This window comes from Paroedura picta, chromosome 9 (genome assembly GCF_049243985.1).
Source record: "Paroedura picta isolate Pp20150507F chromosome 9, Ppicta_v3.0, whole genome shotgun sequence".
Taxonomy (NCBI): Eukaryota; Metazoa; Chordata; class Lepidosauria; order Squamata; family Gekkonidae; genus Paroedura; species Paroedura picta.
The window spans coordinates 64,220,126-64,245,448 of record NC_135377.1 but is presented as its reverse complement, the minus strand read 5'-3'; the positions used below and the strand labels follow the sequence as shown (position 1 = coordinate 64,245,448).

General features: G+C 41.1%; 1 protein-coding gene across 1 annotated transcript in view; it reads right to left on the bottom strand.

The window, feature by feature from the left end:
- Nucleotides 1-24,730, bottom strand: part of CDYL (chromodomain Y like) — a 118,339-nt gene extending 93,609 nt beyond the window's left edge. Inside the window, exon 1 of the mRNA XM_077353104.1 lies at nucleotides 24,099-24,730. Within this exon, the coding sequence (XP_077209219.1) occupies nucleotides 24,099-24,122 (24 nt within the window). The 5' untranslated portion in view covers nucleotides 24,123-24,730. The remainder of the gene's footprint in view (nucleotides 1-24,098) is intronic.
- Between the last annotated feature and the right edge of the window lie 593 nt (nucleotides 24,731-25,323).

Here is a 25,323-nt window from a genome sequence, read left to right as displayed (position 1 = left end):
TCACCAACATAGCCATCAACTCCGATACTTATCTTGCCACCAGAAACAACACCTTCATCCTTTGCCACTTTAATGATACCATCTTCATTGGCTCAAAGGGCACCTTCATTAATCCTTTCAATACTGCATTTAAGTTCCAGGACAGGAACCTATGCCTAGGCAGATAAACAGAAAACTGTTTGGCCACCATGATGTTAGAGTATCTGTTGTTTCAGTCTTTGGATGGAAAAATTTTATGAAATACTTGTTCATTTAATGATTGGCTAGTGAAGCAAAATGTTCCACTACTAGAGGAAGACAAAAGTAAGACTGAGACAGACTTTTCTTCAAGGACCGCTCTCCTTCCTGAATGGTCTGTCTGCTCAGCCAATCTGGACGGATATCCATCAACCCCTTTATATGTTCTGCCTTGATCAATGCCAAATTCTTTTCTGCCTACATTAAGATTTTGATCGTCTCCATATGTAGTGCTGAAGATCTGGAACTTCTTTGTTTGCTGAGGTAAATTTTGGCAGATATATCATCCAGTCTGATTAGAATGTGTTGGCCTTTTACTTGTTGTCTGAGATGTAGTAATGCTAGTTAGATCACCTGAAGTTCTAGTAGGTTGGTGGGAAAGCTCCTCTTGCTACTGGAGCTAACCTGGCCCTGGAGAATTTTCTAGTATTGAGAGCCAGTTTGGTGTAGTGGTTAGGAGTGTGGACTTCTAATCTGGCATGCCGGGTTCAATTCTGCAGTCCCCCACATGCAGCCAGCTGGGTGACCTTGGGCTCATCACGGCACTGCTAAAGCTGTTCTGACCGAGCAGTGATATCAGGGCTCTCTCAGCCTCACCCACCTCACAGGGTGTCTGTTGTGGGGAGAGGAAAAGGAAGGTGACTAAGCCACTTTGAGCCTCCTCCTTCTTCTTCCCCAACCAAATAGACTGACATCTATCTCTGATTCATCTCTGGAATGCAGAATTTCTTTCAGTGGAACATTCTTGTCCATCACATGAGACTTTTTTTTACTATAAGGAGAACTCTGAAAGATCCTCCTTATTCATAATTTGTACCTAGAATGGTCTCAGGATCTGTAGAGATCTTGTGTGTAGTCAACTCCACTGGATGGTGTTGATGCTTGAAATTAGTAAGTCCATCAATTTTGCAAAAGTAATTAGTGTTGAATATCAGCTCTTGATGATTGATTGTGCCATTTCCATCATCTTCTCTTCCTTCAGTTCTGTTAGAAAAAGGCAATTGTAAGATGTGTCTACTAAGACCCCCAAATGGTCTAATCTCTGAGCAGGCTCTAGAGAACTTTTCTGAAAATTGATAAGAAGTATGTACACCTGTAGACAATTAATGGTCACTTATGTGTCATGCCATGACTAGGTTGCAGACCTTCACTTGATCAACAAATCATCCAAAAAAGGGGTGGACATGAATACCTTGCTCCCTTATCTTTATGACTAGACTGATCAAGATCTTCTTGAAGACCCTTGGTGCCATAAAGAGGCTGAATGGTAGTGCCCTACATTGTAGGTGTAATCCTCTACTGAAGAATTGTAAAAACCTTCAGTCACAACAAAAGTTTGGGATATAGAGGTATACTTCTCTTAGAACTATCAATGTGAGAAATTCTTCTGGCTGTAGGGATTCAGAGATGGATCTCATTCTGAAGTGCCTCAGTTTGATAAATTGATTGAGATATTTCAAGTCTAGAATCAGCCTCTAATCACTGTTATTTTGCAGCCCCTATAGAGTATACTCATTGTCCCCTTTCTACTGAAACAATGGGTTTTAAGGCCCAAAATTCTGAGATGTTGTATGGCTGCTTGTGAATTTTTTCTTAATCCCTGTATATTATAAATCAAATAAAATGCTGCTTTTGGGGACTTCATGAACTCTACAGAGTACCCTGATGGCTATCTCCAGGGGACAATTGCCTCTCTGAGAATTTGACCACATATCTTAGAAGTATTGACTGCCTCCCTGCACTAGAATGGATCAGCAGACATGCCATGAATGGAGAGCCAGGTGTTATGGTAGTTGAGCGACAGTCTGTCGAGCTGGGTTTGATTCCCCACTCCTCCACAGCTGGGTGACTTTGGGCTCATCACAGTTCTGATAATGCTGTTCTCACAGAACTGTCAGAGCTTTCTCAGTCCCACCTATCTTACAAGGTGTCTGTTGAGGGGAGAGGAGATTGTAATCTACTTTGAGACTCCCATGGGTAGTGAAAAACAGAATATAAAAAGCAATTCTTCTTTACTGTCCAGAGGTAGCTTCTCAGGTTTGCTACTTAACTGTTTATTGAACTGATTGCTGTATACGTTTCTTCTGAAGGGTTGTTTAGAAGAATTCCAATTTACCCAGGCTGAGTGTCAATGTGTCACAGGGGTTTGAATGAGAGGTGGAAACCTCAACCACATCAGGTCAGACATACAACTAATGAGAAGCACTGAAAGCCCTGCATTCTTCCCTCATGAAGATTCTGTTTGATTCTAGGTGCAGAAATGCATGTTGGGTTTAAGAACTGGTGTAGGTCTATACATGCCCACCTTGTCTAAAAAAGTAACTATTTCATAGAAATTTATGCAATACTCACCAAAATTTCCAATACGATGTAATGAGGAACAAATTATTTCTACACTGACGTACTCAAATTGTTAATGTGCATGCAAATCGCAGTTCAGAATCACACTAAGGTTTCCTTTGAAGTTCTTTTACTGAATTATGGCAACATTTAAGATGTCACTAGACCACATTTTTGGTTGAAAGTGAGTTGAGTGAAACAGACTACAAAGTTGACAACTATGGAGTCAAAATTAATACAATATCTAGTTAGATCTAGCACAGTTTAAACTGCTAGGTTATGCTAGTGAAAGTTCACCCAGAATAAGCAACAACAGACAAAGCAGCTAGGAAGCAAGCCTCAGATAAAAACCTGTGTTACCGGTTTGTCAAAAAGAAACTGAAAGCTAAGAACGCATCCTGTAGTACTGTGAACTTTGAGGAGAAGGGCACTCCACAGTAAGTATTCAATTGTCCATTCTCCCTCTGAGGAGGAAGACAGAGGGGACCTCCCAAAGCAGTGTCTTCATTTTCTGGTGGGTCATCATCTTCTGAGTTTAGACTATGTTCTAACACTCTTCTTCTGAATGTTCAAAAAAATAACTCCTCTTTACTGTCCAGAGGTGGCTTCTCAAGTTTACTACTGAATTATTTATTGAACTGATTCCTGAATAAGTTTCTTCTGAAGGATTGTCATCCCAGTTTAATCTTCTGTTGTCCTTGAATCTTGGCAGGACAGGTTGGGAACAAAAGTTGTTCCTCAAACTCCTGTTGTCAAAGTGGTTCTGCATTCTGGGTAACACTTTTTTGTCTCCGGTCTCAATGAAAATTTTGTCTAGAGCATCCCTGAACAGTCTGTCACCCTGAAATGTATAAGCTGTTACTATTGACTTGGCATGGAAATCAGCTTGCCAAGCCCTGAAACACAATATTCTTCTGGCAGAAGTTGCAGATGACACAGCTCTGGAAGAGAAAATCAGAGCATCTAATGTTGCAGCCGACGTAAATGAAATTGCTTTGAAAACTCTGTTGGCTCCTTCAGCCATGTGATGGCTTTTAGCCAAAATAAGTTGAAGAAGTTTTCTAGTCCAGACAATGGCCACACTTGAAGCTACTGAAGCTGTCAAAGAAGATTTAATAGCCATTGCAGTCACTTTGTGGGCTTTTCTTAATGCAAATTCAGCCCTTTTGTCCAAACTATGCCCTCACTATCTTTTGACAGTAGCCCAAGTGACTGTAATGCCTCAACAGGAGCATCCAATAGTGGTACCTGTAAAAACTTATTAGGAAATGACGGCAAAGCATACAGTTTCTTTTCTTAATAAAATTTTGAAACTGCCTACTGGCCATAGATTTGCCCATTCCACTTTTTCCTCAAAAAAATTCCAGAAAGGGAAAAACATGCTCTGATGGGCTGGACCTAGGAAAGAATTCTTTGCTCCCTTTTAGTCTGCCCTTGGGATCAGATGTAGGCCTGGTCACCGTACTGTGTAAATCTCTTTAAGTTCTAGGGGTGCCACAGTCTTACATAAGAGATATTGGTAGTCCTCTAATTTAAAGAACCTTATGTACTATTCTGGGATTTCTATCTCTTCCTCATCCTCTTCTAAAAGAAACTCCCACCTTTCCTTTCTTTCTCTTCACTGTTCAAATATATTTCTGGACCTCACTGAGGTCTGTTTTTATGTTATAGGATTCCTTCTTAGTTGATTTGCTGGCCCAGCTGGGTCTCTTCTGGTCAGAAGCTACTCTTTCCACATCTCCATGTGCAGAAGGAGAGGGGGGAACTGGAAGAAGACATTCTGCCCATTTCTACCAGGGTGCTGTTTGAAATCTCTTCCTGCATGGTTTGTCTAAGTAAATTCAAGAAATCTGGGGACACTGTCAATACACCTGATCCCCGTACATTATTTATGGAGAGACCAGATATGCTGTTGTCTTCCTTAGAACCAATCACAGTTGATCCCTTTTGCTCTGAGGTGCTATTTAATTGGCTTTCTCATGACTGTGTATCATTCGTATGACTTAAGAAAGTAGGGAAACCCAATCTACTACCTCCTCCTGTCCACTTGGCAAGGCTGTCAGCATTAGCAGAGCCAGAAATGGCAGCCACAAACTCTAACAGCAGGGATCTTTGCAGCAAAACAGCAAGCATGAAAATACAGTTAATTTCTTTGTTAAAGTGCACAATCAAATTTATACACGCCTCAACAGATTTGTCCCCATCAAACCTACTACATGTATACACCACTCTCATAACTGGATATGGCAAGAGTTATAAAAAATACTATTGGTATAATCAAGTCTACACAGAATTAGGCTCTGCACCCTGATAAAAGCAAAGACAGAATCCATTTCACAGGTTTACAGCATACAGACTGCACCTTCTTCCAGTCTGACGAAGGGTGCTTGCACTCGAAAGCTCACGCCTTGAATAAATCTTTGTTGGTCTTAAAGGTGCTACTGGACTCTTATTTTCTTATGGTCTTTGGTTGAGGCTAGGGCTGGAACAACTGGGGTCCCTCCTCCGACCAACGTGATATCACTCTACGAACCTCCACCCTATGATGATTGACTGTAGAATGGGGAAAGAATGGGGGCTATGTTTCCTCTTGAGTTTTAGGATATTAGGAGTTGAAACAGTTTTATTGGTGTTTATGGGGTTTTATTGCTTTTATGTAACCCACCACAAGCCTATGGAGAGTGGTGGAGTATATACGATGACAACAAAGATAGAGTTATCCATTCCATTTCTGTTGAGTAGACACCATCCCCCCACTCTGTGATTCTGTCTCTAAATAAATAACCCAGTGTTCCATTATACCCAGCCAGCTATAGACAAACCTTTCAGATCAGGATAGTTCAAAACCTATCATTACAACCTAGGTTCTTATATCATAATACTCAATAGTAGCAAGCAAACAGATGTGCCCATTTATATATTTGTCAAATATCCGGTCTAAAGTATATAATTCATGTTAGAACAGAATTATCTCTATATTTTAATTCTAACAGAGGATAAAATTGAGGAAGTCTGTTCACTATTAAGCAAAATTAACTGCAAAATTAAGCAGTAAGTTGAAAATTCCCTTTTGCTGATACTGCTTTATGCTGAAACACAAAATTAATCAAGTCCCAACAGCCAATACAGGCAATTTGGTATATGTGTAAACTGGGTTGCATTCCATATACTGTTTATGCTAATGTTGACTCAGAAAAAGTAATAAACATTAGCAGAACAAACCCATGGAATCCGTCACTAGATTCTTTTTATTAATGGGATTTCAAATTTTCTTGGGTATCACTTAATGCAATATATAACTGCCTCCTTTTTAAAAAGACAAACTAAAATTAGTGTTTTTACATATTCGTGTTTTCACATAGTAAGCATACTATAGCTGACAACTGAATTTAGAAGCTCAGCTAGAGCCACTATATCTCCTGAGACTGGCTTCTGAATTCCATGTCTAAATCCCTTTACTTCAATTGCTTAATTATCTCATCAGATTTCTGACAAAGAAAACAGAAGTAAATTACTTGGGCCAAGCTTTGAGTCTGACACTTTCTTATAGTCTGGGAGGTTTTCAGTAACCAAAGTTCAGTATGGCTTGTTTTACGGCATTATTTTTATGACTGCTACATTTGTTTATGTACAAGACACTTGCTGCATGGCTTAAGGCAAGGAATTCCCAACATTTTTGAGCCTATGAGCACCTTGGAAATTTGGACACATGGTGGAGATTACAACTAGTGTTGTGTGTTTTGGCGCGGTTTGGCCACCTCAGTGATCACCCAAGCCCAAGGCGGCCAGCCCCACAGCGCAGAAAGAAGGGGCAGCAGCGGCAGTGGCGTACCGCCACTAGCCCTCCTCTCCACAGCACTGCCGTTTCAGGCTTCGGTGATCACCAAGGCAGCCAAACCCCACCAACACTCACAATCCAACCACAGAACAGCTCAAGCAAAAGACAAAGTCAATCACAATATGGCCACTGCAGCTGAAGATAGGCATACATAGACAGGAAGCCCAAATGGAGAGGACAAAAGGAGTAATATTTAAAATAAACTGGGAAAGAAGAGAACATAAAACAAAACAAAAAAAAACAGTAGTTGCTTGTGCTGAAACAACATTATTTTAATCTGCACAACTAATTTATTTTTATTTTTTTAAAGATTTTTAAGCCATTCCTCTCCAGCAATGGTCTCGGGATGGCTAACATCATTAAAATCAAGTATAAATATTCCTAAAAGTATAATAACACATTGTATAAAAGTATAAAAACACATTGCTTAAAAATTCTAAAAAGGTGAGGAAAACTGCTCCATCACAGAAACGTCCTCTGAGCCTGGATCGATAGATCCAGATTAAATTACAATCCCCAGGTTCAAATAGAGAGGGTAAGTAGCTAATCAGAAGCCCAGCTGGGCAGTAGCCCCACTGGGCCATGCCTACTTTCCACAAACCTTTTGTACCAGAAAAGCTGTCAGTGGGCACCATGGCACCTAAAGGCACCATACAGTGTGCTGTAAATATATATTAGCCATACATTTAAGATAGCAAAATCTAAAGATGACTACCTTATGTGCATAACATATTAATAGGCTGGCTCACAATGCTAGTTTATGAAAAGTTACTCAATGTACTTTGAAGATTTGTGACATATGGCACTCAGCATTGTACAGTTAATATGGAATCTCTCTCAAATTGTGAGCCTATTAACCCTCAACCAGTTCTGTACAGATGAACCCATGGGGCATAACACAATACTGATGTTAAACAATTCTATTGATGAGCAGGCAGAATAGGATCCAGCTTTCACTACTGCAGCCGATTTGGTGCTCCAGAGCAAACACTGCCAAGGAGAATTATTTGAGGAATTAAAGAAAGCAGATTTTAAAAATACATAGAACAGGATTGATCAGAAGGATCTATTTCCGCACTGAGGTTCTCTCAAAAAGAAGTCCCATCCCCCAATTTAGTTGCCATTATCAACACTTCAGACCAATAAAATGTCCTTTTGACCTTCTCAAAACATTAGATAAATGGATGGTTAACAGTATTCTTAAGTCCTAATTTTAGTTACCATTAAAGATGTGGAGGCTAGAGGAAGGAAATAGAAAATGGTTTTCCATCGGGACTGCCCCCCTCCCATTTTTCCCAGCAAGAAAAATAATAAGTTCCGATAAAACATTTTGAAATGAGGGAATTCCTTTTTAAAGCAAGGCTTTGCTCATTCAAAACATATACAAGGGTTGTACGTAAAGCAATCTACAGTATTAGGTAGTGATACTATACACAAAGCATGCATATACAGCATATTTTCAAGGATATGTTGTTCAAAGCTGCATAATTTTCTCCACTATTAATTTGCTATTGTGTGTGTGTGTGTGTGTTAAGTGCCATCAAGTCATTTCTGCCTTACAGCAACCCTTTGAATTAATGACTTCCAAAACAACTATCATTAACAGCCTCACTTAAGTCTTGCAACAGGGCTGTGGCCTCCTTGACCAAATCAATTCATTTCCTGTTGGATAGTCTTTTTCTTTTGCCTTCAACGTTTCTTATTATGAATTTTTATTATAGTGAGTGTTGTCTTCTCAGAATGCAACCAAAGTACAACAGCCTCAATGTAGTCATTTTAGCTTCTAGGGTTTCATAAAACTCAGGAGTTTCTTGATGAACTTGGAAGGGTTTGCTGAAAAGGTAGGAGTTAATTCATTTTTAATATATTTTAACAATTTGTTAACCATTTATTGGGTGATATGGCCATATATAGTCATGTCAACTTGTATCCTAAAATGGCCAATGATGGGCCTGAAGGGGGTGGGAAGAGGAGAGGCCACAGGTGGGCATGTACACAGCTATGCTTCCCAATCATTTTCTGCATGATCAGCCAATTCTGGGGTTTCTCGAAGCCTAAAGAATGTTTCAGGGGTTTCTCAGGGGTAAAAAAATAGAAAAAGGCCCTTCTAGGATGAGTTCAGCTTGATTTCATTTATAACCAATTTCTTTGCCTTTTTGGCAGTCCACCACATTTCAAATGGAGCAATTGTCTTCCTGTCAGTTTTTTTCTATGTCCAGCTTTCACACCCATACACAGTCACAGAGAATACTATGTTATGAATTACCTTGATATTGGTCACTAGCAACACATCCTTACACTTAATCTTTTCTAGCTCTTTCATGGCTGCCTGTTCCAGTTTCAATCTCTTTGCGATTTCTTGATAGTACTCTCCATTTTGGCTGATGATGGAGCCAAAGTGCAGAGTCTTAAATAATTTCAGTTTATTCATCATCAACCATAAAGTTGGATAATTCCCTAGTACTCATTACCTTTGTCCTATTGATATTCAGCTGTAATCCTGCTTTGGCATGTTCTGTTTTAACTTTCATCACTAGTCATTTCAAGTCTTCACTTTCTTCTGCCAGTAATGTAGTCTCATCTGCAAATCTTCAAACAGTTAAGATATCTTCCACTAATTTTCATTCCACCTTCATCGAAATCTAATCCTGTTTTCATTATGGCCTATTATGCATGGCTGCTGAAACGGCGGTATGGAGAACCCAGAGGAGGAAGAAGCGAAGCAAACCGCTTACGCACAAGATGAAACGCAACGGCGGCAAAAGCCAGAGTATCCGATTATGCACACGGCTACTCCAGAGCCACTTCTGGTTGTGCCCTGGTCCCGGGAAGCTCCACTTTCTTCCGCACCTCGCTAACTTTTTCGGCGGCATACGTTGACTCTGCGCCCGGTTGCCGCCTGCAGCGTGCATAATTAGGGATTTTAGTCGCTGTCATTCCACCCCAAATGCGGACCTTCCACTCTGTGCATAATGGGCCTATAATATGTTCTGCCTACAAACATGGGAAATAAAATACATCCTTGTCCAGCACCTTTGCTTACTGGAAATCATTCTATTTCTCTTCAATGTGTCCAAACAGTATGCTCTTTCCAGAGCACAGGATGCACATCAAAATAATCAGACATTGCAGCACACCCATTTCTCTTCCAGTTTACCATACGATCCAGATAGTCAAAAGCTTTGCCCTAATCTATGAAACACAAGCTTGTTTTCTTCTGAAATTCTCTTGTAGGCTCCCGTAAATAATGTAAATTTGTATTATGACTTCTAGTGCCTCTTTTCTTTAAGAACCAAGCTTAAGCATATATTTGTTTCATATATGTTAATAATCTTTGTTGTAAGATCTTGATGATCATTTTACTTCCATATGAAATTAATGTGATGATCCAATAGTCCAATCTGTCCTTTTTTTGGAACTGGAGTACAGACTCACCTTGGGCCACTGTATTGTATTTGCTAAATCTTGCTAGATTCTGTTTATTTATTTTTCTGCTTGAGATTTATTTATTTAGAAATATATAGGGGGAAAGGCAGAAAGTTAACAAAAGAATCTTAGTTCACTACATTACAATTCAGCATGTTTTAGAAAGAAATCACATCATTCATGGAATTCTTCAGGTGGTTTTCTGTTCATCAAGTTAGTCAATTTCGCCATTGCATCATATTCTCCTAATTTCTCAGTCCATGACTCCACATCAGGTAATTCTCGCTGCTTCCCTTTGAGGTGATTAGAAGTCTGGCTGCCATTGTCACATAGAATTCCCTAACAAACAGCCAAATTCTCAGGAAAAATACCAAGCAACATACATTCTGCTTAAGATTTTGATAGACTCCATTATTTCTGTGACTTGGGAAAGCTTTAGAGACATCCTGATGATTTGTTTCTTTCAAGTGCTTTCAGTGCAGCTTTCACTTCGCTTTCTAAAATTGCAGGTTCTTCTCTTCAAAGTGTTCTTCTTGGAAGGAATCTTCTCCTTTCATGTCTTTTGTATAGTTCTTCAGTGTACTGTTCCCATCATTTCTTTTGTTCCATTCAGTTAATGTTTTCCATGTTGATCTTTCAGTATGCCTAACCTTGGTTTTTTATTGACCACAGTTTAAGTTTTCCGTTGATATCTTGAACCTTATTAAACAGATCTCTTGTTCTTCAGTTTTTGTTGGTCTCTTCTTTTTCTTTACCCTGATTATTATAATGGTTCTCTTTTTCTGTATGTGCTATTTGCTGGAATGCTGTTTTGAGACTTCAGATTCTATTTGACACTTTTACTTTTGCTCCTTATCTGTCTTCAGCAATTTTAAGAATTATATAAGTCATCCATCAAAGCTCTTCGTTTCTTTTGGCTACAGGAAAAGACTACACACATTCTACCTTGACAACATCTCTGGTTTCAACCCATAATCCTTCTGATTCCTGTTCACTTGAATAAAGTAATGCAAATCTGTTCTTCAAAAGGACTTTGATCTCTTCAGGAAAGTTATTCAGATTGTATTTTTGCACTATGAATGTTTTGTCAGATTTCTGATTTTTGATGTTAAATATTCATAGTTGACATCAAATTTTCATAATTTGTACCACAATCAGCCCCTAGTCTTGTTTTAGCAAAAATAGAATAAAAAAACGTGGCTTCTCCATCTTCTGCTTCCAATTATGCCATTTGTTTGAATTCTTGATTAGCCATCTGGTGATCCCCATATATACAATCATATGTTTGGTTGCCTGAAACATTCGTTTTGAAATAACTTGTCTCCACACAATTCTATCATGTCGATAGTAGTGTGCTATGTGTAGCACACTAGCGTACAGTATACTATTAAAGTGTTTACTATAATACAATGTAACTTTATCCAAATATGCTGCTACCAGTGTTGAGACTTCATAAGACCATTTCTCTCCAACTGATGTTTTCTAATTTCATTTATTTATTTTCCTACCTATCTGATGGCAAAGATTAAATATACATGTTTTAGGATAGGATAGGATGCAGACATCTGTAACTCTCATTTTGTAGTATTGGGTAAAGTTACAACTTTGCTTGGGATAAAAGGCATTTGTATGTTTATATTTTCATAAATATACCAAATAGATCTATGCTGTTACAAATGATGTATTTTATACATTGTTTATACAGTAAAATAAGTTTGTTTGATATGAAAAGAGTACTGCACATATTTCAAAATGTCAATTTTCCACAGGAAAATAAGCAAAACCCATTTTTCCTTGCTTCAAAATTTCTGGAAATAGCCAGGGTACCCAATAGTTCTAATCTATTATGATAGAGGCATGTTATGCCATTAAAGTACAATTTCATTAAACCAGGAAATGTATTATCAATATGATTTTGACTTGTTTACAAACAACCCTACTGAAAAGTGAAACAACACAAACATGAGAACAAAATGAAATCAGGTGGCTAAGAACAAAAATCGCTCTCCCCCTCTACCTTTGATTTTAGGAGCCATTAGGGATTAAGTAGTCTCAATAGTTGACTTAAAATCATAACCAGAGAATTCAGAACGAATCTAAAACTTCATGTTGAGTCCTAAAAGATTATCAACTCTCATACCAATGCCTAAGTTGATGCAAATTTAGGACCAATCACTACTTTACTCAGGACTTCTGATTGTTGCAAATATGCTTAGTGTCTGTTGTTCTGTATGCACGAAGTGTGAAAGAAGATACATGCATCTTCAGGCACTCACAGACACATGCTGGAGAACTGCAATTAGTCACAGCTCCGAGTCTTATATCGCTGTCTCTCTCTCTTCAAGAGTAATAGTTGCACTGCAGCAAAATCAAATGCACATGCAGAACATACAGCTGCAGTATAAAATGCAAGCTGGCTCTTAGTTAATTACCACCCTTCACCTGACTAGGACAAAACTCCCGCAGCATAACTATCATTTCCTTTCACATATACAAGCTGCCTTAAGAAGCATCAGATGTATACATGAATTTGGGTACCAGTTTTAAAATAAAAAAAACTGTAGAATATAATTGCAAGCAGAAAACCATATCTGGTAAATTTCCAGAAGTGTGCTTTCACATTTGGAAGCTACTACTACAACTTTATTATAATCATATGCCAACAATTTGGCAAGGCTTCGGAAAATCTTATGTTCTCAATATTACTGTGTGTGTATTAAGTGCAATCGAGTCATTTCTGAGTTATGGCGACCTTATGGATTAATGTCCTCTGAAGTGCCTTGCTCAGGTCTTGCAGACTGATGGCCATGAGTCAATCTCATGATACTATCATACATTATACCAATCTGTTACCATTTATAGTTAATATACAAAAATACAAGTTTGTTTTCAGACGGCAACAGCATCTTATGCAAATAGAAATCTTATACAGACACTTTTACAAATAGGATAAATAAAGTTAACCACCAAGCCCAAAAAATACCATGCTGAGAAACCTTGTCTTACATGTCTTCCTGAACACCACCTTTCTACCTCTTAAGGCAAGTCCCACACAGGCTTGAGGCGGCAACAAAAGATTCAAGAAAGGGTTGCAATCAAGCATGTCATGCAATGGGAAGGGACAATAAGCAGCCATCATTGTGAGACACAGCTGGTATGTGGATCATACAGGGAAAAAGAATGCATGTCATGAAGGACTTTAAAGGCAAAAACTAACAACCTGTATTAAACCCATAAGCATAAAAGTAATCACTAGTATTGTTTAAGACCAGCATGATTTATTTGTTTGTTTATTTATTTATTATTTTATATACCACCCTCCCCTGAGGCTCAGGGTGGTTTACATGGAACTGGAGAAAAACAGTAGAGATAACATGATAAATTGAACAATAACAATACAATCATAAAGGCAGAACAATATAATAATGGCTCAAACATGGTAAGAACACCCATTTAACTGTAACGTACTGACATCCCTGTGGGATGGACATATTGGTGGTGTTTTTTATGGGAGGGGGCTCAGGGGACAATGGAACTGAATTCAGGTCAACTTCAACCAAATGCCTGGCGGAAGAGCTCCCTTTTGCTGGCCCTGCAGAACTGTTTAAGCTTCGCTAGGGCTCTGATCTCCTCCGGGAACTTGTTCCACCAGGTGGGGGCCAGGATGGAGAAAGCTCTGGCCCTTGTTGAGGTCAAGTGAGCTTCCTTTGGGCCAGGTATCACTAGGCAGTTGGTAGTAACAGAACGTAAGGCTCTTTGAGGAATGTAGCCAGAGAGCCAATCCATTAGGTACACTGGGTCCAGACCATGGATGGCCTTAAAGTTCATTGCCAGAACCTTGTCTGATCCAGAATTTACAATAGGGCATACCTATAAACTAACAGATGACTCCAAAGGTAGCCCCATATACAGCACACTGGAACAGCACAGAGGTTATGTAAGGGCGAATCAGTGTAACAGGACATACCAAGATGAAAAGCAAAAACCTTTATATTAAGTATAAATGCAAGGCAGAACTTCTTGCAACTGTAAACCTGAATCTGACAGCAAAGATGGGTTTAAAAAGACCTCCCAACTTTTCAACTGCAGGAGCCTACCAACAAATATTTCCCACTGCAGGGTCGTAACTATGGGGGACAGGCAGCAAGGCTCAAGTCTCCCCAGAATTTCCTGGTGGGTACAGGGTCTTTCCCCCCCCCCCCTTGAGCTGCCATATGGTTTTTGGAAATATAACTATTTTCATATTTAAATAATTTAATATAGGCTACTAAACATAGGCCTGGACCAGGTTCAGCCTTCCAGGGAAATTGAGGTTAAGCCCAACCCCATTTTATTTATTTATTTATTTATTTATTTATTTATTTATTTGATTTGTATGACCGCCGCTCTCGGAAACCGGCTCGCGGCGGTTCACAATATTTTAATACAAATACAATATATTAACCATTAAAAATTCCCCATTAAAACCCCATTAAAACCCCATTAAAACAATGACTAAGTCACAATGATGGCGATTAAAAAAAAAAAAAAAAAAAAAAAAAAACTATTCCCATACAGGCCCGCTGGATGAGCAGAAAGGAACGGAGGATAATTGGGCATAGGATGGAACACTCTGGGGAACCAGGTCAGTCTAGTACTGGCCTCCCCCCTCCGGGGAGAGGGGTCCGATCTTAGCCCCGGGCCATCACCCGGCCTTAGACAAACGCCTGGCGGAAGAGCTCCGTTTTGCAGGCTCTGCGGAACTCAGAGAGCTCCGACAGGGCCCGCAGCTCTTCAGGGAGCTCATTCCACCAGGTAGGGGCCAGGACCGAAAAGGCCCTGGCCCTTGTCGAGGCCAGGCGTGCCTCCCGGGGTCCTGGGATCATCAGCAGATTCTTACCCGCAGAGCGAAGTGCCCTGCGGGGGGCATAAGGAGATAGGCGGTCCCTCAAGTATGCAGGACCCAAGCCGCGTATAGTCTTAAAGGTTAATACCAAAACCTTGAACCTGATCCGGAAACAAACTGGCAACCAGTGCAGCTGCTTCAGCAGAGGCTGAACATGGGACCTCCAAGATGATTTAGTGAGGACCCGTGCAGCTGCATTCTGTACCAGCTGTAACTTCCGGGTTAGAGACAAGGGTAGGCCCGCGTAGAGCGAGTTACAGAAGTCTAATCTAGAAGTAACCGTTGCATGGATCACAGTGGCCAGGTGTTCCGGGGGCAGGTAGGGCGCTAGTAGCCGAGCTTGGCGTAGATGGAGAAACGCCGTCCGGGCTACCTTAGTGACCTGGGCCTCCATGGAAAGTGAGGCATCCAGAATCACTCCCAAATTCCTGGCTTGGGGCACAGATGACAATTGTACCCCGTCCAGGCAGGGAAGACGCGCTTCCTGTTCCTGCTCCCTTCGGCCTAGCCAAAGGACCTCCGTCTTGGAGGGGTTGAGTCTCAGGCGGCTCTTCCTGATCCATCCAGCCACTGCTTCCAAACAACTGGCGAATTTTTCTGGGGGGAGATCTGGCCGGCCATCCATCAAGAGATAGAGCTGGGTATCATCAGCGTACTGATGACACCCAAGCCCATAACTCCGTACCAGCTGAGCCAGGGGACGCATATAGATGTTAAATAACGTGGGGGAGAGCACCGCTCCCTGTGGCACCCCACATGGGAGTGCAAAGGAGTCGGATAACTCCTCCCCCACAGCGACCCTCTGTGACCTGTTCTCTAGAAAGGAGGATAGCCATTTAAGAGCCACCCTTCCAATCCCAGTATCAGCGAGGCGGTGAACCAAGAGCTCGTGGTCAACCATATCAAATGCGGCTGACAGGTCTAATAGCACGAGAATGGCCGACCCGCCCCGGTCCAGCTGGCAAATAGACCCCAACTAGAATATCAAGTCTCCCAAGCAGCATCATTTCTGTATTGACAAGATTCAGTTTGTTTTCCACCTGCAGATAAAGACTTCTTTGTTTTGTTTGGCATATCACCAATAGCTATTGGCCCTCCTCCCTGTTTTTGATGTATTTTTGTGTTTATAGGCTTTTACTGAATTATTTTAGAAATATTTTTATTTTAAATGATGTTTTAATGTTGAAATATTTTAAACATCAGCTTGGGCAAGGTGGCACAGAGGTGTTTTACATTTTACATACATAAATAAAGGAAGGAACATATTTTTAAAAAATGCATCACCCCCCCATAAAACAATCATAAAATAAAACAGTAATATGATACAAACACTAAATAAAAATTATATCCCCAGACTCCTTGTCAGCACAGAAGAAAGCCTATCTACCCAGTCTTTAAAACCACCATTATTATAGGAACATTGAGCTGCAAGTGTCATGCGTCTCGTGTGGAAAAGACCAGTATGCTCAATCTTTCCTATTAAGCTTCAAATGAGCAATTCAGTTTCAAAACCAATGAAACTACAGAAAAATGCATATGAGCTGTATAACAACTGGCTAAAGGAAATATTTTGTACCTGTGACACAAACTGGATAAGCATTTTCATTAAATCTTTGTAGAATTTCACTCCAAAATTTAGACTCTTGAGTTAAATGAAGTCTTCTAGGTTCTTAACACATTAAAATGAAAGAAACTTTTACTAACATACTGAAAAATGTACATGAGCAAAACAAGACAAAATTACAATGCTACCTTAATTTGATGACAAAGTATGAAGTGTCTTGGCCAATGTTGCCTTCATAGCTGCCACAATCCGAAAATGAGAATCTCAGATTTGTCCTTTCTTTAAAAAAAAAAAAAGAGCCTCTTGTGGCGCAGAGTGGTAAGCGGCAGAAATGCTGTCTGAAACTGTCCATGAGGTTGGGCGTTCGATCCCAGCAGCCGGCTCAATATTGACTCAGCTTCCCATCCTTCCGAGGTTGGTAAAATGAGTACCCAGCTTGCTGCTGGGGGGTAAAACGGTAATGACTGGGGAAGGCACTGGTAAGGCCACCCTGTATTGAGTCTGCCATGAAAACGTTGGAGGGTGCCACCCCAAGGGTCAGACATGACCTGGTGCTTGCACAAGGGATACCTTTGCCTTTAAAAAAACCCAGAAAAACTGTTCACCAATGGACTACCACATTACATTTTATCACCATTCAGAAATATGAATGTTTCCCAATTCATATTTCTTCCTTCAACCCCTCGCATACTTGCTTACTAGCTTCATCTAATACACAATTTTTGCAGAACTACCACTTCAGCTTCATGCCACATGTCTCAACCTGGACTTCTGCTTCTAAAATGTGTGGTACTTAAGTATAGCAAGAGTTATCTCCTTCTCATGCTCCCTTTTCACCATGATCTCTGTCAATTATCAGACTACCCCTCTTGTCATCACAAGCTATAAGATTCATGTACTGCACAAGAGTCAGCTCCATGTTGTATAACTCCATGTATGCATGTTCATACAGCCTCCTAACTTTAGCAGAAATGACTACCAACAGTATGTTCAAATGACAGAATAAACTTGGACTCAGTATCTCTCTCTCTCTCACACACACACATACAAAATACATGCAATTTACTATACAACATACATTTGTGTAGAGTATCCATCCATCCATCCGGTTCAAGATATCATACGGTAAAAGTTAAAATATTCAGTTTAAAAGCAAATTTTAAAAAAACTCTGAAATCTCTCCCCTCCTACCCCCATTAAAAGATGCTGATTCAGACACCCTCAAAAGCCCTTGCAAACCAAAAAGCCTTGCAGCACCTCCCAAAGATCTCCTCACCATAATGGAAAAGGCCCTAGCCCTGGTTGATTCCACATGGGCCAACTGAAGTGGTAGGCTATATAACCGATGGAGGCCTGACGACCATAAACTGGTGCACAAGGACATATAGGAAGGAGATGGTCCTTCAAATATGCCAGTCCTGGGTCATGAGGGGCTCTACAGGTCATAAGCAGGACTTAAAATGGAAATTTGGAAGTAGACTGGCAGCCAATGCAGCTGTTTCAAAAGGGACAACAGATGTTCCTGGAAACTAGTCCCTGGCAATAGTCATGCTGCCACATTCTGAACCAGTTGGAATTTCTGGACTGACTTCATCTTGAGTTAAACATCAACTAGTTTTTTCTCTTCTATACATCATGGAATGCATTAACACACAGTGTCTGCTTAAAGCTTATATATATTGTTCGCTGCGGACACTAACAACTGTTGCTCAAGATAGCTGCAAGGAGGTTGCAATGCCCAGACTCCCAATAAGCAGATGGCTATGGTAACAAATGGTGTCATCATTGTACTTCAGTTCATGAATCTGGTTGCCACTTTTAAAGAGGCTTTGGTCTGATCTGAACAAAAACTATTACATTGCATCCCTCCTTGCATCATTTTAGGATACATCTCTCTCAACACTTGCCACAGTTAAATATGAATTAACACTTTGCATATCTATGAGTGCAAAGGAAAGATCTTCAGTGCATATCTGGATATGAACATGTGCTGAAATGGCTACTGGTTCTGTCTTGCTAGTACATATTTGTACTTTGTAAGTACTGGAGATGTAGTATGTGGACAAAGGCAAACGTGTAAATTAACTGACATGTCAAGTATACTCCTATACATTTCATTAATGCTTTCCTTCATATTTCCCTCTACATATTCTCTTTACCTCCACATTTAAAGCCATTTTTCATGCTAGAAAAGTTTATTCTCTACTATGGACTGGTCACCTCCATCTTTCCTGAATAGAAGCTTCTAACTTTCTGCAGTTCTATTTGTTTTAAAGCTCTTTCCCTTCTCTCCCCATCAGTATGTCTTTGTTCCTATTAGGTCATGAGGTTTTTTTAAACATTTCCTCTGCCAATGAATGCAATACAGTTGTCTACCTTGAGTTCTTAGAATACAAGTCTTAATTAAAAAACAAATATCAGTGACTAAACTTCATTAATTTCGTTCACTGAAAACACAGATCAAATGGTAATCACTGGTCATAAATCATAGGACCAGACTATGATCACAATTTAGCAGTATGATCTCCAGAATAATCACTCCCTCGTGTTTCTAACTAGTCAACTCTACATACTATCAGACACTTCATCTCTTCTCCATTCTATCAAGATTCCCAGTTCAGCTGAGATTTTGACTATTCCATCCATGTGCCAAGTCTACACAACAAAGGCACAAAGGACACCATTGTCAATGGCTGCATAACAATTTGCTTCTCTTCTCCCCCACCCCCATGGGATTAACAAAGCCTAATGATGACTTGGATAGGGTTGGCACACTAGTCAACTGGTCCTACACTTGACTGTGACAAAATATTCCATGAAGCCAAAAATGCCATCATCTGGGTGGTAGGTTCTCTTTTTAATTTTGTTAATGTGCCATTTGTTAGCAAAGGCAGAAGTAAGGATTGTTTCCACCTGACCCTGCAGTTAGTGTTAGGTCTAGAAGCATCATCAAGCTTATCCTATTGTCCTCCTACTATAATTGTAATCATCTTCTAACAGACTTTGCTGCATTACCATTTTAATGGCACTTTAAAATTATCTAGCTATAGACCAACCTTGATGTTCAAGGATTAATTGCCCTAGACAAGTTTTAAAGAACAGTTCACATTACAGAAACTTATTATTCAACATTGTTAGAAGTTAATTGGGACAGATTCTACAATCCATGAATGTTAGAAATTCTAGGATTAGGTGTCTCCTTTACTCCCTTCTTTTCTCTTACAGGCCCTGAAAAGCTACTCTTAAGTGTCAGAAGACCTTCAACAACACAGTGGGACACGCTTGACGGTGAAGCTAGAGAGGGAATAATGGCAGAAATAACCTCCATCTCCTTTCACATAAGCTCCCTGGCAAAAAGAGAAAATACTAATGAAAGAAGTATACACAACAGGGAGGAAGTTACGTCTATTGTCCTTTCTTAGTAGTCCTTTCCTTCCATCCTCTCCACTGGATAGTCCTCAACATTTTGGAGGCACCCAGAGATCACAGGAATAAATGCTAGGAGATCTAGTTATGAAATTTCTTCCATTCACAGTTTATAGAATGAAATAAGTTAATAATAAACTGATTATAATTAGTATTAAGTACCAAAGGTAGGGGGGAAACAAATACTTTTGTTTTAATTTGACCAGATTGGCTTTGGCAAGTCAAGTGCTCAACCCTGGACTGAGAATTCTTTAGGTTTATTTGGGCAACCCTTTGATGGCCTAGCTTAGGTTTTCAAAGTTGTATGAGGATTCTATACTTTATTCCCTTTGTTTATATTCCCCAGTATAGAAGACCAAATAGTCCAACTTAGCCTAAGTTTGTTGGAGCTTGGGAACTAATCAAGGTCAGCTAATCAGGGTTACTTGGATCGGATATGTTCAAGGAAAACTGCCATTGCCTTCCATTGCACAACAACTCTAAATCACCATTGCTGTCTCTTACCTGGAAAACCCTGTGGCTGGATCTGCCATGAGTCTACTGCAATTCAATGGTATGTTCTTCCCCAATAGAGACATCAAAGCAGCTTACATCATTCTCCTCACCTCCATTTTATCTTTCTATTATAACTATTTTAGAACTATAACCTACTGCAAACCTCAAACTCGGAGACAATGCATGGCAAGAATACAAGTTAGCATAATATCACTGACATTAATAACTTAAATCCAGTTTCTTCAGCTTAGAGAATTTGTGCATTAGACATGGAACCTAAAGCAACATTCCTATTCCCTCCTTCATTAAAACAAGATCAACAAAGAGAATGCAAAGAATATCCTTGGAATCAATCTGAACCCCCCCCAAGATAAAACAATCCAAACTTTCTCCCATATAAAGCACAATGTTTATTCTACTACAATATCTGTCACAACTCTTTCCCAAACCACAGAATACTGATCTCGGTTTTGCTTACATGATAATAGATTAAAATCATAGACACCTTGAGCCCAATGACATTCTACCACACACAGAAATACCTCACTGAGATAGCCACCTAAGCCCATACCTCTTCAGATCACATAAATATTTTGCCACCTAAGCCCCAAACATACATCTTATTTTTTTTAAATTCATATTCCTGAAATCATCAACAACCACTGCAAATGTATTTTGCAACTCACCGATAATATAATTTGAGGTAACTATTGCTTCCAAAATCCCAGTTAGAGAAGCCATCATCAAAAGAATTTTTGCTCGGTTCTGGTTGAAGCAGACAAGAACACAAATAGCTGGACTTAGACTTTCTCCACCTTTTAAGGTTCAAAGGAAGATTTTATTCCAAGGCAACTAGCCACAGAGTTTGCTTATACGTTTAGGGGAAGTCCATAGAAGACCAACACCCTAACAGGGAAAAATTGGTGGTGCCATTAATTATGAGCAAAAATCCATACAAACAAATGTAGAAGAAAAATGGGCGGAAATCACATTCTGACTTCAAGGTTTATCCAGTTTCACAAGCAAATGCTGTTTTAAAACTTTTATAAATGTTTTTATAGGCTGTATCAAATGTAGAGAAAGTTTTTTCCCCACCAATAGGACTTTCATCTTAAAACTCCTGCATTGATGCTTTACTTTCCATTAGATTTTTATATCCTCCATTGATCTATTAAATATTCCAAGAGAAATATATCCACTTAAGAGAAAGAGATGATACTCGAACCACTGCTTATCCAAGGATGTTCTTTTCAGTAGGGAAGCATCTGCAAGTCTGTCAGGTTGTTTTTGAGTTTCAGAGAGCTCTTTCCAAAGACAGTATCTTCAACAAACACATTATTCCTCATAAATCAATAATCCATGTTTTTCAACCAGAAAGAACACTTTCCCCCATTTTAATTGGAAGCTTATTGAAATTCCAAACTGTTTTCTCTTTCCCCGACAAAAGGGATTACAGTTCCTAAAAACTTCCAGAAGTCAAGGTTTATATTCCTTTGATTGATGATTGATAGTTTTTGTGTTTTGAGGAAACAGTAAAGATTGTGGTGAGAAGAACCATAAAGTTAATTTAAAACTTGAGTGAAATCCAAACAAATACACCACAATATCACAACCCTCCAGAAAAACAGAAGGAAGCACCCATTTCATTTGGCATTTACATTTGTGAATAATTCTACATACTATTGCAGAATTCTACAATAAGTCAGCAGGTATCAAACAATGAACATTTATTCCAACTAAGGTTTGTAACCATGCTCATTCTTCCAAAGTTGGAACGAATAACAATGATACTTGTAAATAGCAAAGATGATAATCAAGCAATTCTAGCATTTCTAAATGGCATACCATTTCTAAATGCATACAAAGATCTTCCTATACTACCGATAGAAACACTTTTGTTCAACCAGGTCTCAACTTGCTTAGTTAAGCATTTCAAGCCCAAGCCATAGTTTCACATCCATGTACTTGGAATAATTCTTAGAAGATATGGCTTCTTAAAGTCAAAGAGCATCCCTACCATTCTTCCAGTTGGTGTGGCTCACACACCAGTTTCTACAACTTGCATAACAAGCCCTATGCATCTCTGAAATTAATAGATCATAGTTTACATACACCTTGAATGTAAAAGAACTGAAAGGGTGTAACTTCTTGGGATTACACTGTGTGAACAAGATAAGGCACATATAGTCAATTACCTTGGCCATCATGACCATAACTGAACCCAAAATTATTACAAAATTAAGGTGAACAAATATTCCCATATTTTGTAAAAGAAGAACCATATGGAGCCATGATGCCAACCAGGTCTATAGCAATGGGAGACTGGGGTTGAGTTTGAACTTTCCTTCATATTTACATTCCACCAAACAAAACTGACTTTCAGCAGTTAGGGCTACTTTTCTCATGGCTATGACCCAAAGAAGCGGTCCCATGAGCCTATTTTGACTTTTAAAACACTGTTAAAATAAATTATTAAGTATCACAACTGATTTGGCCCTCAGAAGCTACCAACATAAGAAAGATGATATTCAATTAATTGGCCACATGTGATTTCCAACTCTTCACTTTAGAAGACATTAGGCACATTAATACTATCAAGCCTGGTTCTCTTTAGTGTCTAAGGAAGCTAAATCTTGGTGAAAGCAAAACTAACAGTCATGAATTACCTACTCTCTCAATAGAGGACCTGATTCTAGGTTTACTGGCTTAAACACTGCTCTGTACCAATCTTATTCAGAACAAACATCAGTATGAACTAGTTTCCATCAGCTCAAGTAGATCAAGCCACAGTTCATGGGAAGTTCTTCCTGGTGGAATGACAAGACAGGTTCTGATTCCTAAATTTCCAGGTGGAACTAGAGCATGGTTCAAAAACACACGTCCCAGACCAATCCATATGTGTGTCTGACCAAGAGAAAACTATTACTTCTTCAGTGAACGCTTATGACTTCCAGTTGACGTTGCATGACTCTTGATACCCAAACTGTACAAAAATGAGAACCAGGAAGTTGCACCCAAGCAAAACCCCAATATGTCTCCTAAAACATTGGGAATGTGAAACCAATACTACCAGACCGGAAATTCAAAGTTCAAGTGACATCCTCCTTCCTATGCAAAACCAAAGACCCCCAAAGCCATTTTTTAGTAGAGAGGCAAGGATGGCATCTCAAAGCACTCACTTGGAATCCAAAACTCTTTCCCAAAGCCTTGTTTTTATCTGCTAAGGAAATCTGGAACCCCATCATCAATTTTTTAATATTTTGCATCTAACTCAAACTGTTTCGGCTCGAGGTGTCAATACACTTTAAAAACACAACCAAAGGGAAACGGGAAACCGTCCCCACGGCCTGCCCCGAAAGGAGCACGCCAAGCGTTGGCACACATTTTTTTGCACACTCCCGAAGCAGCGCACTTTGTGTGCGTGTGCAAGAAGACTCCAGCAAGTCTTGCCTGTCAGCGCTGCTGCCCACCATCCAGCACCCATCCGCCCCATTTCCTTTCCCTCCTCGTGGAGTCCCCCCCCCAAAAAAAGTGCTGGGGGGGAGGGAAGGGTTTATGGACGGCTGAGGAGAGAGGGGGGGCAGGAAGAAACTGAGAATATCCGCAAGCCAATGGCTACACTTTACCGTCTCCTCCTTTTCAGTCATATTTCCGTCCTTCTCTAGCGAAACTGGGGAAGGGCGCGGGGGGGGGGCGGTGAAAGAGAGAAGAGAGGACGCAATTTGGAAACACACAAACACACACACAGGGCCCCGCCAAGAAGACGGGGGAAGCACAAGGAATCTTGGGGCGGGGGGCTCGAGAGAGAGAGAAATTTCAAATCGTGAGGCGGGGGGGAGAAAAGAGGGACGGGAGGACCGAAGGCGGGGAGCGCGGGGGGCTGTTACCTCGTAGAGTTCTTCGGAAGCCATGCTGAGGCGCCCGCCCGGCCGCCCGCCTCTCAAGGTGGAGTTGGGTGCTGGTTTGGAGATACTTTTGTCTCAGTTGTTGCCTGGCGTGGCCTTTCCTCCTCTCCTCTCCTCCTCCTCCTCGCGGTGTCTCTCCCTCGCTCGACAGCGCTCCCCTCTCTCTCTCTCTCTCTCGCTCTCCCCCCCCTCCCCGGCCCAGTGCCCGTGTGTGGTGCTGGTGCTGCCTCTTCTGCCGCCCGCCGCCGCCGGTAGTGGTGGTGGTAGTGCTTGTGCGCAGAGCGAGCTGCGCAACGGGACGCGTAGGCTCACTCACACTCACTCACTCTCGCACACTTTGCTCGCGAGGCGCGGGGGGTGGCTGGGTGGGGGGAGGAGGAGGCGGCCCCCGCTGCAGCAGCAGCAGCAGCAGCCCCGGCGACGCTGACTCCCCGCACCCGCCGCCACCGCCACCGCCACCACTCCCGTCCCTCGCTCTGGCGCCTCGCTGGCCTCCCAGGCTGGCTCCCCTCTCCCGCTAGGCTCGCTAATCGAGCGCCGACCGAGCGCCACACGGCTCCGCTCCAGCCTCGCCTAGCGCCATCCTCTTCCTCCTCTGCCCCCTCCCCTTCTTTGATCGCCCATTGTCTCCTCAACTGAGCGGCGGCGCGAGGGGGCGGCGGGGATTGGGCCAATGGCGGCCGGGAGGGAAAGGGGAGGGGCGACGAGAGGGACGGGAGGGGAGGAGCCGGGAGGGGGAGAATGGGGGCTGGCCAACCCTGGGTTTCCCTTGGGGGAAGAGTTGGTGGCAGGCGTTGAGGAAGGGGGTGGGTGCAGGTTGGGAGGGGAATGGGGTCTCCCAAGCTCCACCTCCATTGGGGGCTGGGCTAAGGGGGAGCACCAACTTTCCTTGGAGTCCCCCCCCCCAGCCTCAAAGAAGTCAGGCAGGCTCAGAGTGTCTCCTCAGCCCACTGTCTTGGATGGGTTCACCTCTTCAGGTTCCTTCATCTACAAAACCAACCCAAGTCTTATCAGAGAAAAAGCCCTTAACCACTTAAGGATCTTCCTTGTTCACTCCTTTCTCAAACTGCCCGCTTCTACTTGGGGTCCTTCTGCTAGTTCTGATTCCCTCCACTTCTGCTGTGTCCTGGTCTCTGCCACTCAACCCCATCCAGCCATATTCCCTCCGTGAGATCGTTGGGTTTGATCATCGGTAGGTTCACCCTTT